Here is a 16,343-nt window from a genome sequence, read left to right on the forward strand (position 1 = left end):
TTCGGTTTCTGTAGTTCTCTAATCTGTAATTTTTCATCTTGGTAAAAATCCTTCTTCTGACTTTCTCTCCTCAATGACTCTGATAAGTGGTTCTATTTTCCCTGTTCATTTATTTCTTTCACCTTTCTATAGGTTCAAGATCTGTAAGCATTACCTTCTGATTGAGTGGCCTCTTAATCCCTGGACTGCATGCACCTTGCCTTCTCACCTGATATACTCTCCATCTCATTAGAGATCTGTAAGATCTTCTTGGGTAACACTCCTTGTCTTCTACTTTTGACATTTTGATCTACTGAAACTTTCCTATGCCCATCTTCTTTCCGATTCCTCCATTCTCTTCTATTCTCTCAGTCCATCAATTCCTTCCTGGTTTCACATGCCTTGCTCCCAAGCATGAGATAACATGCTGTGATATTTAAATCATCTTCTCTCTCTTTTTTTAAGATCTTATCTATTCATTCATTCATTCATTCATTCATTCATGAAAGACGGGGCGGGGTGTGGGGGCAGAGGGAGAAGCAGGCTCCAAGCAGGGAGCCTGATGTAGGACTCAATCCCAGGTCTCCAGGATCAGGCCCTGGGCCAAAGGCGGCACTTAAACCACTGAGCCACCCAGGCTGCCCTAAATCATCTTCTCCTGACACCTCAATCACCTGCCACAACAAACTCCAGTCCTGTATTATCTTTACCTTCAGATGGCTACATTTCCACACTTTGCTGAGTAGGCCCTCCATAAATTCATTTTACTTGTTCAGTAATCCTTTCCTGTACCTCCTGCCTCTCTAAGGAATACCTGCTAACACAGGTATTCCAAAACCATTCTCCAAGATCCCAATCACTGAGCCAGACTCACAGAGATCAATGCCACTTTACTTTCCCAATACTCCTACATTTTTTCAGTATCTCATTTATTTAGTTTTCCTTCCTTCAGGGCTCAAAGCCCTGAAGGGATCAAAGTTGATCTTCTTCCTGTATGAATGGAATCCTCCCATATGACCTCCACCCTCTTCATCAATAATACCCCTCAAGGTACTTAAAACTTTAATCTCTCCCTCAAATTAGTCTTCTGCTTATTACTAATCTGCTAATTAATCTTCTATTCCTCTTTCTACTCATTTCCAAGTTATCCTATTTCCTCCCTTTGTGGCTAATTTTCTTCAAACGGCTACTCCACATTTAATACTGCTTGCTGTTTGCTTCTACAAGAGTGATCAGAGAAGTCCCTTCCGAGGAAACACTTGAAGCTGAGGAAGCAAGACATCAATATATGAAAAGGACAGCCAGCTAATGCCCTGTTATGAACTGAGAGAAGACTGCCTATCTTTCTACCCTCTGTGCCCCACAGCTCAGGCCCTTACAAGTAACATTTACTGTAAAGCAATCTTAATGGACTCTGCATTTTAGTCTCATCTCTATTTCAATCTCCTGCATATTGCACTGCAATATGTTTGCAGTATTACTTTAAATCTTCAATTCCTCCCTAGCAATATGCAAACAAAAACAAAGTGACTAGATGAGGACTGGGAGCTTTCTTTCCATGTCTTCTGCAAGAGTACCTGCCATCTGTTTGGAAATTTACTGTACTTCAAATTACTTTCAATCTCAGATGTGCACTATGGTTATGACTGTGTATACTCATCTAACCTATTAAGATTCAAGATCCTTGGAGAAGATCCTTGCCATGCATTTAATTATACTTAATATAATGAAGTATTTGCAACCAGTAAGTGTTTAACTTACTGAAAAATATTCAATCCTATTATAATTCTCTATGTGTATTATAGTTAATGGCTATAAACCTACAAGAAGATATTTAACATGTTTGACAATTATGCTTGGTTTTAACACTGAAAATTTTGAAAGAGAAATTTGGGGGGAAATGCCAACTTCAAATCTTAGATGAATTAAAGATTCAAATAAAATAAAACAACAAAATACTATTACAAATATTAGAATAAAATATAGGATATATGCTTTTATAACTCTGATAAGGTAAAGACTTTTGTAAGCCTGACACCAAAGGCAGAACCAATCGAGTGAACATCTGACAGACATAACATAAAAAATGAAAGCATTTCAATGTTAAAATCATACAAAAACAACCTTCCTCAATCACCATAAACAACTTACACTCACAAAGCAAACAAAATATGTAGTATATATGACAGAAGGCTAACAATCCTAATACATACAATACTCTAATACAATAATCATCACCACAGAAATGCAAAGGAATAAGCAAAAAAGAAACATAAATAGGCAATATATACACTATGAGATGATCAAACTCATATTGTAAAATATTTCATTTGAAATACTACGTTCAGTCTGTTTGGCAAAGATTTAAACATCGTTGATAAAATTGGACTCTCAATACCCTACTGGCTTTCCGAAGGGCAATGGCAATATATATATAAAGTCATTAATGCCTTCTAACTAAAAAGCCACTAAGAAGTTATTCCTAAACAGTAACTGAATAAATAGAAACACAATAATCTTCAACACAGTAATTTTTTTTTATTATTTGTGGAAACTGGAACTGAAATGCCCACCAATAAATGGGCTAGGTAAGCATGACAATAAAAGGCCATGTGGAGATACACTGAAGTGCTCACAGATGTCATTTCTAAGAAGGGTTTCTGCCCAATCATTTACTTCATAATACTTTTTTAGGATATTCAGGATTTCAGTAAAAATTTACTAATTTTTTTAGTAAAGACTTACATGCTCGCTGTGTGATAAACTATTTCTAACTTCCCTTCACTTATTGTTAAAGCAAATTTAAGCCTACTTGTGGTAGTTCTACTATCAAAAGAGTTCTAACATTTTAGTTCAACAAAAAAGAAATAATTTATTTGCTTACTACCCAACGAGCTCTTAGCTTATGGAAAGATAATCATATAAACAACCAAATACCCCAACATAAGAGCATAGGGAAGAAAAGAGATTGGTAGATTGGGGATGGGAGGAAGATGAGCTACTTATTCAGAACTGAAAAAAAAAAAAAAAAAAAAAAACAACTAAACTAAACCGTTTAAAAACTCTACCACCCACGAGCCAGCATGTGTATGAACTGTGATTTAAAAATAACATGATAGAGGATCCCTGGGTGGCTCAGCGGTTTAGCGCCTGCCTTTGGCCCAGTGCGTAATCCTGGAGTACCGGGATTGGGTCCCACTTCGGACTCCCGGCATGGAGCCTGCTTCTCCCTCTGCCTGTGTCTCTGCCTCTCTCTCTCTCTGTCTCTCATGAATAAATAAATAATTTAAAAAAATAAAAAAATAAAAAAAAACATTATAGTTGTAAAAATATGGTTATAATGAAGTTGTGAAAATATATACTCAAAAGAAAATGTTGGAGCACCTGGGTGGTGGTTCCAATGAACCACCATTGGTTAAGCGTCTGTCTTCAGCTCAGGTCATGATCCCAGAGTCCTGGGATCAAGTCTCAGGTTGGGCTCCCTGCTCAGCAAGGAGTCTGTCTGCTTCTCCCTCACTCCCACCGTTCCCCCTGCTTGGGCTTTGTGTGTGTGTGTGTGTGTGTGTGTGTGTTTATTTAAAATCTTTATTAATTTTTTAAAATAAAATTAAAAAGAAAAAGGTGTTGGTCATCTGGAATGCAATAACTCAACACAGACCTACCGCAATCTGAAAGAGCTCTCACCCACCAGCAAGAACACTGGTGTAGAAATAAACCATATGGCAAGCAGCCTACACAAGGGAAAAGGACCTCGCAACTGTGGGGCGCAAAATCTCAGGGAATACACCTACTAGCTCTCACCCAACCACCAAGGTCAAAACACAATGCAGGCCCCTCCCCTCACTCCAGCCCCTCTCCCTCCCTCTCCATTGTGTCCACCGTGGTTCTGAGTGTCTGCTAGAAAGTAGAAAAGTTCTCAATAGACAAGGCAGGGCAAACGACCTAGCTGCCTATGCAATCTCTTGTTCCTGCTCTTTATATCTGAATTAAGGCCTCAAAGCAGTGTCTTAATCAGTCCTTTCAGAGGCTAGATGGGCAGAAAGGAGGGGTGCGGGGGGGATAAAGTGGGTTAAGAAGTAGCAGACATGTTCCAAAATGTGGACATAATTTTACATAGGACTTTTACATTAAATCCATTCTGTGCCGTATTTGTTTATTTATTTAAGATTTTATTTATTTAAAAAAAAATATTTTATTTATTTACTCATGAGAGACAGAGAGGCAGAGATACAGGGAGAGGGAGAAGCAGGCTCCCCACAGGGAGCCCAATGCAGACCCAATCCTGGAACCCCAGGATTATGCCCTGAGCCAAAGACAGACACTCAATTGCTGAGTCATCCAGGCATCCCTGTGCCACATTTGTTTAGTTTTACCTGTGATTTGAGGCCAGTTATCAAGAGTTAACTGAATTTCTTTCCCTTTACTTATAGAAAAAAAAAAAAATAGACTTCTTAAGAGAAATAATGAAATAGAGGACAGATTTCAGCTATGTACTAAAACAGTAACATTAAAATGCACCCCGAACAATCCTATAAAGAAAATCTTACCACTTTCTCCTCAAACTGTATCACAGTAACAAGGAAAGTGGTTATTGATGTATATGTTTAAGGGACAATGTAAAACTTGCCCACTAAACAAACCCTGTAACAGAAAACAGGGCTAATAAATACTTCAAATGGACTACATGCCAAGTTTCAGTCTAATAAGTACTTAAAAGAGAAGGAAACATTAAGTCATAAAGAGGTGACCATTTAATCACCCTTCCTTTCCCCTTCAATAAAAAAAAAAAAAATCCTCGTATCTAAACTTTGAGAAAATATATACACAGTGATAAAACATACCACCAGTATTAGAAGAAGCACTCCTGTAAGCTAACTTTAGAACTACTGATCCAGTTTTCATTTTCTTAAAGAGTTAAGATGAATTCAAAAACCAAAAACATATCAACCATAAGGTTGATACTTTTATTAAATTAAAGGTAAAAGATACTTACAATTTTTGCATTCTTCCCACTTTTCCTTAGTTGCTGAACAGCAAAAGCATGTTCAACATTATCCATTGAAACTCCATTAACCATTGCAACTCGGTCATTTTCCCTAAGTAAAAAAAGGTCACCAAAATAACAAGTTAGAAAAAACATACAAACAAGTTTATGACTATATTTTCACAATGAGTACTTCCATAAAAGTATTTTAATTATACACTAGTTAATCTATTTGTTTTCAGAACAATGACACAATAATGTCAAACAATTTACTTTCCGATCTCCTATGTTTTAGTAACTGACCACAGGCCATTAATATTTTTATATCATTAATACAATGTTCTTACAAAAGAGTGAACAGGTACCACAACACAAAAAATGATTTTTGGTGGTACAATTAGAGAGCATTAAATGATATTATATTACATGGCTGGAAAAAATTACTCCCTTTTTAAAAAATAAAGCGTTTCTCCTTCCAGTTTTCTTTCAATGCCTCTGACTATACACTCACTTTTTTGCTAGCTAGTATATATTTTGCCTCTCTCTATCTTGCTTACCTTAACTGAACAATAAGGACAAGATTAAGGGGGAGAGGTTCCTGAAGGCTAAATTCCATCTTAAACTGAATAAGTTTTCTCTTCACTATCTTTATTTTTACAGTGACCACCTACTTAAGGTAAGGGATACTAGGCTTTTCATTTATGATAAACAGAAGTATAAATGTACGTTAAAGAAGTCACTAAACAGTATGCCAGTGACTGAGGATAGGAATAGTGCTCGTAACACAGGCACCCAAAAGAAGAAATGTGCTTACTGTAGCTGTCCTTCAGCAGGTCCCCCTTTCAGCACATCTGAAATTACTATGGAAGTTTCTCCACTCTGAAAATGAGGGTTATCTCTTCCACCAGATATTGCAATTCCAAATCCAAATCCAGGTGCCTAAAGTAATGATTACAGAAAAACACTGCTATTACAAAAAATAATTGTTCATTATATCGTACTCTACAATCTAAAAAAGCTTAAATATAAAAATTACAATCTTATTACATCTGTGATCCAAACACTTGCTTGTGTGGATACATACTGAAATGATCTATCCTAGTATGGTAATGAATGTTCTAATAAATTAAATGCAGGACATACAAAAATATCAAAAATTGCTAACTACATGAATGCTTTTTAAGTACTAAAATATATTTAAAAATTCTGAACACTGAAATTCTGCATTTATTTTTGATTATCAGAAGGGCTCCTGAAGGTACTGGCAGTGCATTAGTGTGATCATCACAAACAGTGACAACTAATTTATAGAATGAACACTTAAACATCTAGTGCCATAAACATCTGGTGCCATTTTGTATAATAAAATATCAACAGCTACTAAAATCAAATACGTTATTTCAACTACCTTCAATTATGATAAAAGTCTCTTTAGAAGTAGTACATTATAATAAAGTCTTATATGCACACTGCATATAACAGAAAGCAGAACCATATCAAAACTTTTAAAATACATTAATTAAATAGAAAACAATATACCTCTAAATGAGCTGAAAATCTTAATCACAATGACAAAGGGCAGACCAATACAAGAAAATGCAAAATATTTCCAAGTTATTAAAAATTACCTAATCTCAAAAAAATCTACACCATTCCCTTGAAAGGAAATGAAGTATAGTATTCAGAGTAGTCTAAAGAAACATAAAATATTTTCCTAGTGTTCCAGAATCACTAAAGCAGACAAGTGTGTTTTCATATAAATTGTATTATACTACGCACTACTATCCAAACCATCTGATGATATAGTCTGTCCAGTCCACAACAGAGGAGATCACATTCACCACAGACTAGGTAAATGTCATGACCTCCCCTCCTACCCTGAAGCCTACTAAAGTAGCAAAAGAAAATAGAAAAACTTCTTAAAAATAAACACCAGTAATTCTTCTTGTAGGTATATACACCCCCCAAAATGAAAACATATGTCCACACAAAGACTTAAACCCAAATGTGCACAACAGCATCATTTATAATAGCCAAGAAAGGGAAAACAACCCAAATGTCCATCAACTGATGAATGGAAAAACAAAAATGTGGTATATCTATACAATGGAATATTATTTGCAATAAAAAGAAATGAAACAGCACTAACACATGCTACAAGAGAAGCCAATCACAAAAGACCACATATAGTGGTCTTATAGAATACAAATATTCTATTTATAAGCAATGTTCAGAAAAGACAAATTTATAAACACAGGCAAATCTATAAAGTGGCAGTTGTCTAAAGCAAGGAGTGGAAAAGGATGGAGAGACTAGGGAGTAATAGCTTATGGTACAGTATTTCTTTTTGCGGTAATGAAAATATTTATGACTGGTGATGGTCATACCCCTATGTAAATATACTAAGAACCACTGAATTGTATGCTTTAAAGGGCAAATTGCATGGTATACGAATTATATTGCAATAAAGTCCATGTAAACAAAAGGTTATGTTGAAAAAAATAGGAAAACATCTGAGTAGCCAAAAACAATGGCATCTGTATGAATCTACCTTTATATCCTCCCAAAATAATACTTCAAGAATAAATCACTACACAAAATCATTCCCTTAATATAACTCAAAGACAGACAATACCCATTTCAAAAATTAGGAAGAGGTCTAAAACTAAAAAAATAAATGATGGGAAAGAACCAACTGTTAGCAAATAAACAGGAAATACAAGAAACTACGTAACAATTTTAAATACATTTGAAAACCCAGAACTAGGTAATTTCCCTAGGGAAATACTGACTCTATCAGAAATTAAAAACACAATTTCTGGACATGAAATAGAGAAAAACATCCCACAAAAAAAAGCACCAGCCACAGATGATTTCATAGGAGAATTCTACCAAATCATCATTGCCCATGTAGCCTCAAAGCTCCATAAATTGCTCCAGATGCTAAAAATGAAGGAAAGCTTGTAAAGTTTTTATAAAACAATTATATTACTGACATCTAAATGATAGTGACTGTCCATAAAGACAGAGTCCCACTCCAAATATTAAAGCCCAAAATGATTTAAATATCTCTATACAAAAAGTATTAAGCAAAAAAAGGAGCAGAGGGCAACTTCCTACAAATACTCATGACAAAGAGATTTATTACAGGAATGCAAGGAAATTCACTGGTATCCTATTATTAAGTCTAAAGGAAAAAAATTCTATGATTCTATCCACAGACCTTAAAAAGGCATTTGACAAAATTCAATAGTCACTAGTAAATAAAGTTCAAGAAGGTATGTTCAATCTCTTAAAATAGCTGCTTTTTATTAAAGTACATGAAAAAAATCCAGCTTCACACACATATGCAGTTAAAAAAGGGAAGTTATTTTAGTAGCCCTTTTAGGTGATTATGGATATCCAAGTTTCATTTACACCCAAACTTGGTGTGAGTTTCTTAACAGTTGCAATGTATAATCTAAGATGTATCAATGGACTTTTGTATTGTTACATAAATACCCATTGGCCAGCTTTGCACTTTGAATGGATATTCTGTCTATCATGGTTTTTTTCTTTAATTTTTTAAAAAAATTTATTTATGATAGTCACACACAGAGAGAGAGAGAGAGAGAGAGAGAGAGGCAGAGACATAGGCTGAGGGAGAAGCAGGCTCCATGCACTGGGAGCCCGATGTGGGATTCGATCCCGGGTCTCCAGGATCGTGCTCTGGGCCAAAGGCAGGCGCTAAACCGCTACACCACCCAGGGATCCCCTCCATCATGGTTTTATAACAGCATGCCTTAATCATTCGAAAAATACTTAGGCAAATCTTTCCAACGGTGACACATTTCACTGTATATTTTTTTTAAATTGTGTATTGGGGTGCTTATGTGGCTCAGTCAAATGTCTAACTTTGGCTCAGGTCATGATCTCAGGGTCCTGGAACTGAATCCTCCATCAGGCTCTAAGCTCAGCACAGTGTCTGCTTGTCCCTCTGCCCCTATCCCTGCTCATGCTTGAGTACTCTCTCTCAAATAAATGAAATGAAATAAAAATAAGATAAAAATTATGTATTAATATCACCAATCTCATCAAAATCTGCTAAGTACTGAAAAGCTACTGGCTCATGGTAGTAGGTAAAAGCTGTCCAAGGGTTTAGTTTTTGTTTTAAATTCAATTTTCTTTATTGGCAAATAATGAAATACATCAGAATTGTTTTCTGAAGCATCAGGTACTCATTCGAGAAAAATGTCTGTCAAATATTCAAGTCTGGATAATCATACATTCCTTCAAGTAAAAGTATGTTGTATACACAGACATACACACAAATTGTTTCCAATTCAAACAATCACACAACTACTTCAGTATTAAGTACCTTATGCATATTTCCCATTTCAGTGCATAATTTTAAAACTATACTCAAAAGCTGAGATGCCATAAAACTAATCATTTTACTGCTTCAAGTCATTCTGAAACAAACACAGAATTGTTCTTTAAACTCTTGAGTGTGTGGCACTATTAGTAAGGTTTGGTGCCACTGCCTTGATTTGGGCTGTGGTGGCCAATTTTATCCACCGCTGCTTCTGGATCTTTATTGCAAATATCAATATAGTGAGAAAGACAAGATTTTCATACCGTTATAAAAATAATTTTCCCTAGAGCCTAAAAGGATTTCAGAGACCTTTTAGGGTCCTCAGACCATCTTTTGAAAACACTGGTATTAGGAGATACTAAAAAATAGGGAAGAGAGGGAAGAAAGCACAAAAACAATAACAACAAAAAACAATGAAATACATCATTTGCAAAAAATATATTAAGATGTTAAAACTCAAGTAATGAGAACTGCAAACTAACACCACGCAGTGAATGGTAAAACAAAGTATGACAACTATTTTGTTGAGAAGGCTGTAGAGAAACACAATGCTGATGGATATGTAAACTCTATAATATTCTTCAGGAATTTCTTAATACTTGACAAAAATCACAAAAAACTAATCTTTTTTTAAAAAAGATTTTATTTATTTACTCATGAGAGACACAGAGAGAGAGGCAGACACACAGGCAGAAGGAGAAGAAAGTTCCACGCAGGGAGCCCGACATGGGACTCCATCCCGGGTCTCCAGGATCACGCCCTGGGCTGAAGGCGGCGCTAAACCTCTGAGCCACCCAGGCTGCCCACAAAAAAATAATCTTTTGACAGAGCAAACCAGATTCTAAGAATGTTCCCTGAAGATACATATACATCTCCAACAATATGAAAATACATACACAGCTATTCCTTGAAGACTGTTTGTTGATTGCAAATACTGGGAAAAATCTAATGCCCAAGGAATACCTATGGGGGGGGGGGAAGTGGTGTAAGAGGGGGGATTATTCTTTTGCTTTTTTCCTTCCTTCGTTGGAGGAGACTCAGACTAATCTTTTATTCTATATACTTTTATATTGCTCATTTGCATCTTGCTTGGTAATTCTTTTATTTAAAAATTTTAAAATAAAACAAAAATATAAAGAAATGCTGAAAATGTCAGGAACTTTCAATAAGAAAGAGATAAGATATTTTCCTCAAGATTTACTTGTGAAAAAATCTAAGCATAGTTTTTGGCTACAGTGAGTCAGGGTCGAAAATCTGGCTTGGACCACTGCTTCTATGCAGCTCTGGCACTTAATAAGGCATGTAAATCCTGGATCAGTGCTTGCTACAGTTCATTTAATGACGACCCAGAAGTCTGTGATTCCCTCAAATCAAGCTGGGGATGAGAATCACTTGGGAAGTTTCAAACGTGCTTGCTGATGTATAACCCCCACCTCATACCGATTAAATAAAACTGGGAGAGGGGAGATAGATAGTAGGCACTTTTTAAAAAGTGATTCTAATGAGCAGCAGGTGCTGACCACCTCAGCCTTAAATGGTTTGTGAACTTCAGACCAGGGTGGCAATCGAAAATTTCAAAGGTTTCAACTATTCTTCACTTCCCTTTCCCTCTACCTTCACCATTATCGTATTTGGCCTTCTCAATAGATTTCTTACCTCCACCAGGTTAGAATTTACCCTCCCTCCAATGTTTGAAAGGTTATCATTCTAAAACAAACCTGGTAACCTGATCCTGTCGTTCCACTGCCCATAGGTCCAAATTCCTTAGTATGAAGCATCGTGAAATACAAAGACAACTTGCTTCCCAGCACTCTAGTATTTGCTCTAAACACGGTGATACGGATCCCTGCTTAAGCATGCCAAGTATTAGCAAATGCTATGCTTTTGCATCTCCTCTCTACATTCTTTAGAACCTCATCAGTCTTGCAAGCTTCAGCTCATTCTTCAAAATCCAAGTTTAATGTCATCTCATTCATAAAACCACTCTACTTTTCCACTGTAGAAGAGGTACACACTTCTGCTCCCTAACACACGGCAGTGTAAGTAACCCGGGTATCAAGGCCCAATTTTTTTTTTTTTCCAATTCACAAGACATACAGAGAGAGAGAGAGGCAGACATAGGCAGAGGGAGAAGCAGGCTCCCCACGGCTCTGGGATCACACCTTGAGCCAAAGGTGGATGCTCAACCACTGAGCCACCCAGGTGTCCCAATCAAGGAGGAATGCACATACTCATCTACATATTCCAGCTAAGTATAACTCTGCAAGAGCCTAACACAGAGTGGTTTGTTAACAATAGTTAAGTTCCCATTTATAGAAAGTTGTTTTTTGGTTTGTTTTTTTTTTTTTTTTTTTTAAACAAGCACTAACTTGAGCACTAGAAGCTCAGATTTCTGGAAAAATTAACGTCCATGGTAGTATCACAGATTTTGAACCTTCCAAAATTCTCAAGTAAAAACAAGCAGGGCAACTACACAATAAACAAAACACCCATGGACTTTTAAACAAATCCCAGTAACCAACGTATCCCCTCACAGTACAAAACACAAGCAGTCAGGGAGGAGTAACTATGAGACTTGGGTGTCCCCAACACTTATATGGAAGAAAAGCCATACATACAGCGTCCAAGATCTGAGGAACCCCCAAGTAACCGATAGATATTCACTGGAAAGAATGGCAGGTCAATTTGAGAGCGGCAGCTGAAATTGGAAGGCATTTCGCCTGCTTCCAATAGTGGGTGAGAGCAAGGAGCCTGGCAGTAGAGCCTTAACCAGCTGGAGCAGAGTAACCCGTAGGAATTCTAAACACTGATCTTTCAAGGCCTTTCTAGGATAGTGCCACACAATATGGAGAAATTGTTGGCAGTGGAAATCAAAATTTGGTGGGACAGGAACAACAGAGACAAAAGAGAAGGTCCAGATAAAAGTGTGCAAAAAGCAAATGTCCAAACGCAGCAGTTATGTTTTTTGGCAGACATACACACATGTACGTGTACATACACACACACAGGAAAATGAAGCCAATTTCTAAAAAAACTCACTAATTTTACATAAAATGAGCAAAGAAAATAACAGGATAAAATCCCTTACAAAATTACTATAAATATAGTGAGTAGCAAAATAATATTCCTATAGAAAATGGAAGCATGCCAGAAAGAGTGCTCAAAGAAAAAAAAAGGATCAAAACTATTATTACAAAACAAACTAGAAGGCATAAGAAAATATGTAAGACATGAAAGAACATAAATAAGAATTAGAAAAACTCAAAAATGAGTTGACAGAGTTCAAGAGCTAATCATAAATTTTAAAAGGTCATTTTTGACAGGATCATAAGACTAATAAATAATACTATAAAAGAAAGTGAAAGGAGAAATCTTTTTAAAAACAAAGAAATGATACCTAAGATTTTTTTTAAAAGATGTCAGAGAAAAATTACAAATATTGGGAGACAGGAAATAGAGATACAACATATATATAAGCAAGAGTCTCTAAAAAACTAAAACAAGGGGAAAGAACAGTAAAAACTGTAAAAAAACAAAAATGAAAACAAAACTTTATTATTTTTTAATTGAAACTACATACCCAAAGGATACATATCACTATAGATATGAGTTATCTGAGAGTATCAATTCAGAGACACCAACACCAAAATTGACTCCAATAAAATGACTAGATTTAAGGAAAAAGGTTCTTTGGTATCTAGGTAAAAAGATCTCAAAACTTACAAAGAAACTTAGATTACCAATCACACTTGGGATAGCAACATGTTATGCAAAAAATAACATAGTTAAAATACTCAAAACAGTAAGCCAAGGATTTTATATCCAGTAGAACAGACCTTCAAGTATAAAAGGCAAAGATAAGCTAATAAACATGCAAAACCAGAGAATATTATTTTCATGATCTCTTCTTAAAGAGTCTAATGGAGAATGACTTTCTGACAATCAAAATGACAAGAAACACACGACTGGTGATAAACACTAAATATATACTTACTTAGAATACTAAGATTAAATTAGGTTAAAGAGTGAAAGGATCAAATTATGTGATACCAATATGATTTAGATAGAGTAAAAAACCATGCTTCAAAATGGGGAAAGGAGGCTCAGGTTTAGCACCACCTTCAGCCCACGGCATGATCCTGGGGACCCAGGATCGAGTCCCACATCAGGCTCCCTGTGTGGAGCCTTGCTTCTCCCTCTGCCTGTGTCTCTGCCTTTCTCTCTCTCTCTGTGTCTCATGAATACATAAATAATTGTTTTTTAATGGGGAGAGGAGTAGGATAGCATGCATAAAAATTTTTAGTATTGTTTCCAGCAATTAAAATTGATAGTGGCAGAATTATTACTATTCTAGACAACTGGTATGATCAGTACTAGACTTACTAAAAAGACTAACATGGTTGCCTTCCTGAGGCACTTTCTAAAGAAATGTAAATTAAACATTGGTAGGTGTTCCAAAAGATAGTTGACTTTTATATATATATACATGAGAAAATGTCCAAGATAATGGGTTTTTAAAAAAAAATTTTATGATGGTGGAGGAGGTGATTTAAAGCAGTATAATATGGTCTCATTTATTTGTTTGTGCACACACATATGTGGTTATAGCTTTTGAGTGGAAGAGCATCAAAGAATCTTACTTTCACCATATTTTATCCTTTTGAGACCATAAATAGCCACGAGCAGCAAGAACTTAAATGTTTATGTCTTTGCCTGGTAGGGAAACAGAATTTATGGCCTGAGATCTGTCCAGTTATTTGTCCAGTTTTACTGGACACTAGCCACGCCCATTCCTTTACATACCATTATGACAGCTTTTGCCTTGAGTAATTGCAACATAGATAAGGAGACACTATCTATGGCCCATAAAGCTGAACCAATTTACTATCTGATCCTTTATAGAAAGGTTTGCCCATTCCTGTGTTTGCCCACTCCATGTGTTAAAGCATTTCTGATTCCTTAAAAAAAAAAAAAAAAAAAAAGAAAAGAAAAGGAAAAAAGTCGTTCCTGAAAGTTGATTCAGTTGCAGAAATATCTGGATAACCTCTTTTCCAAACATTCTTCTCTATTCTTTCAAAGATGCTCAATTCTCTACTTACAGATTTTCCCTAGTTGCCTTCTATTTTTTCTCCTGGTTGCCTTCTATTTTTAATTCTGGTTTTCCATATGCAACATTTTTACAAATCAGCCACCTTAATCCTAACTTTTTTCACCAATCATAATTTTCCTCTTCATTTAATTCCTCCTATCAACACTCAACATCCTATGGTACTTATTCCAGCTGTTTGTTTTTGCAATGGACCCTGGGATCACTGAATTTTAAAACCAAATGGATCCTCAGCAATCATCTGATTCAACTTCCTTTTTACAAATGAAAGCAGAGGCCTAGGATCCTATGTGTGCCTCTACCACTTTCAAATTATGACTTATGTTGGACCTCTGTGGACTTGAGTTCCCTGACTTGAATAAACAGGATTAGGATTTTATTAACTCTGATACACTTGCCTATTCAAAATTAGTGGTAAACCCAAACTAGATCAGAAGTCACAAGAACAAAAAAAAAAAAAAAAAAAGAAGTCACAAGACCCCTACAATTTTTCTACATTATCTTGGTAGTTTCCCAGAACATTATTGAAATTATCTTGAATGTCAGACTGGTTCCTTTTTATCTCTGTATCCTTAAACAGTCTGCTGGCTATTCAAATTGTATATGTGTCCCCACTTATTCTTACACTCTGCCTCACTTACAGTTCTGATTCCTAATTTGTAGCTTGCATTTCTAATTCCTATTCTATTTTCTTTTTCCCAGCTTCTTATAGTACACTACCAATTGCTATTCTCCAAAACTGTCACTTTCTCCACAAAACTGACCTCACTACCTATGTTCTACAATGGGGGGGGAGGGAGGGGGGGCAAGACCCAAACTTTGGCTCCTTCCTTACCAAACTTACCAATTTTGTTTATTGCATGTGAAGGAGTTTATGTAATATAATTATATAAGTTCTGAATTTCAGAAATTATATTCCATAAACATTTTTTAAATTTAAAATTAATTTGACATACAAATGGAAAAAGCATTATATGCAGAGTCCAACGACCTGGGTTCAAGTTATAGCTCTTTTGCAGTATTTGAGTAGATAGACCTGACACTCATTCTGTGTGGTTATTAACACTTACTTCACAGAACATTAAATAGTTCAAAACATTCATAGTGCACTCTATCAAGGTAAACAATGGTTTCCAACAGCTAAAACAAGCCTACCTTAGCTTACATGCTTACTTCAGTGTAAATGCTTACATTATATCTTATACCAGTTTGGTACTACTCAACAGATATGTAGGGGGTTCCCCCTCCCCTTCTTGGAACAGGCTGAATGAGATATAATTCACATATCATAAAATTCACTCTTTAAACTGTACAATTAAATGTTTTTGTACATTCACAGAGGTGTACAACCATCACCATAAACAATTTAATAGTATTTTCATCACCCTAAAAAGAAATCCCTTACTCTTCAGCCATCATCCCTTAATGACCCCCAACCCTAAGTGACCACTAGTCTACTTTCTGTCTATTCACCTGTTCTAACCATTTCATATACATGGAATCATACAACATACGGTCCTCTGGCTTCAAATGTTAATAAATGTTAGTGAAATGTTTTAAACATTTATCCATATTGTAGTACATTTCTTTTTATTACTAAATAATATTCTCTTCTATGGATATACTCCATATTTTGCCTATTCATTATTCATCAGGTGGTGGACAATTAGAGCTTATTTCCACTTCCTATTTATGAGTAATGCTGCTATGAACACTCATGTAAAAGTTATTGTGTGAAAAATTTTTTCCATTTCTGTTAGGTGTATACCTAGCAGTGGAATTGTTGGGTCACATGGTTTAAGTCTATACTTAACTTTTGAGGAACTCCTTGTTTCCCATCATGGCTACCCCATTTTACATTTCTACCAGCCAATATCCACATCCTTGCTAACACTTGTTACAGTCTGCCAGTGATAACA

The 16,343-nt window shown here is 35.8% G+C and overlaps 1 protein-coding gene across 24 annotated transcripts in view; it reads right to left on the bottom strand.

The window, feature by feature from the left end:
• The window catches only part of TJP1 (tight junction protein 1), a 250,703-nt gene that overhangs the window by 59,297 nt on the left and 175,063 nt on the right, over positions 1 to 16,343 (bottom strand). For all 24 annotated transcript variants that reach the window (XM_072737097.1, XM_072737096.1, XM_072737094.1 and 21 more), the window contains 2 exons: positions 5,778 to 5,902; positions 4,973 to 5,075 (listed from right to left, as the gene is read on the bottom strand). In XM_072737097.1, coding sequence (XP_072593198.1) covers positions 4,973 to 5,075; positions 5,778 to 5,902 — 228 coding nt within the window. The remainder of the gene's footprint in view (positions 1 to 4,972; positions 5,076 to 5,777; positions 5,903 to 16,343) is intronic.

Source organism: Vulpes vulpes, chromosome 14 (genome assembly GCF_048418805.1).
Source record: "Vulpes vulpes isolate BD-2025 chromosome 14, VulVul3, whole genome shotgun sequence".
NCBI lineage: Eukaryota > Metazoa > Chordata > Mammalia > Carnivora > Canidae > Vulpes > Vulpes vulpes.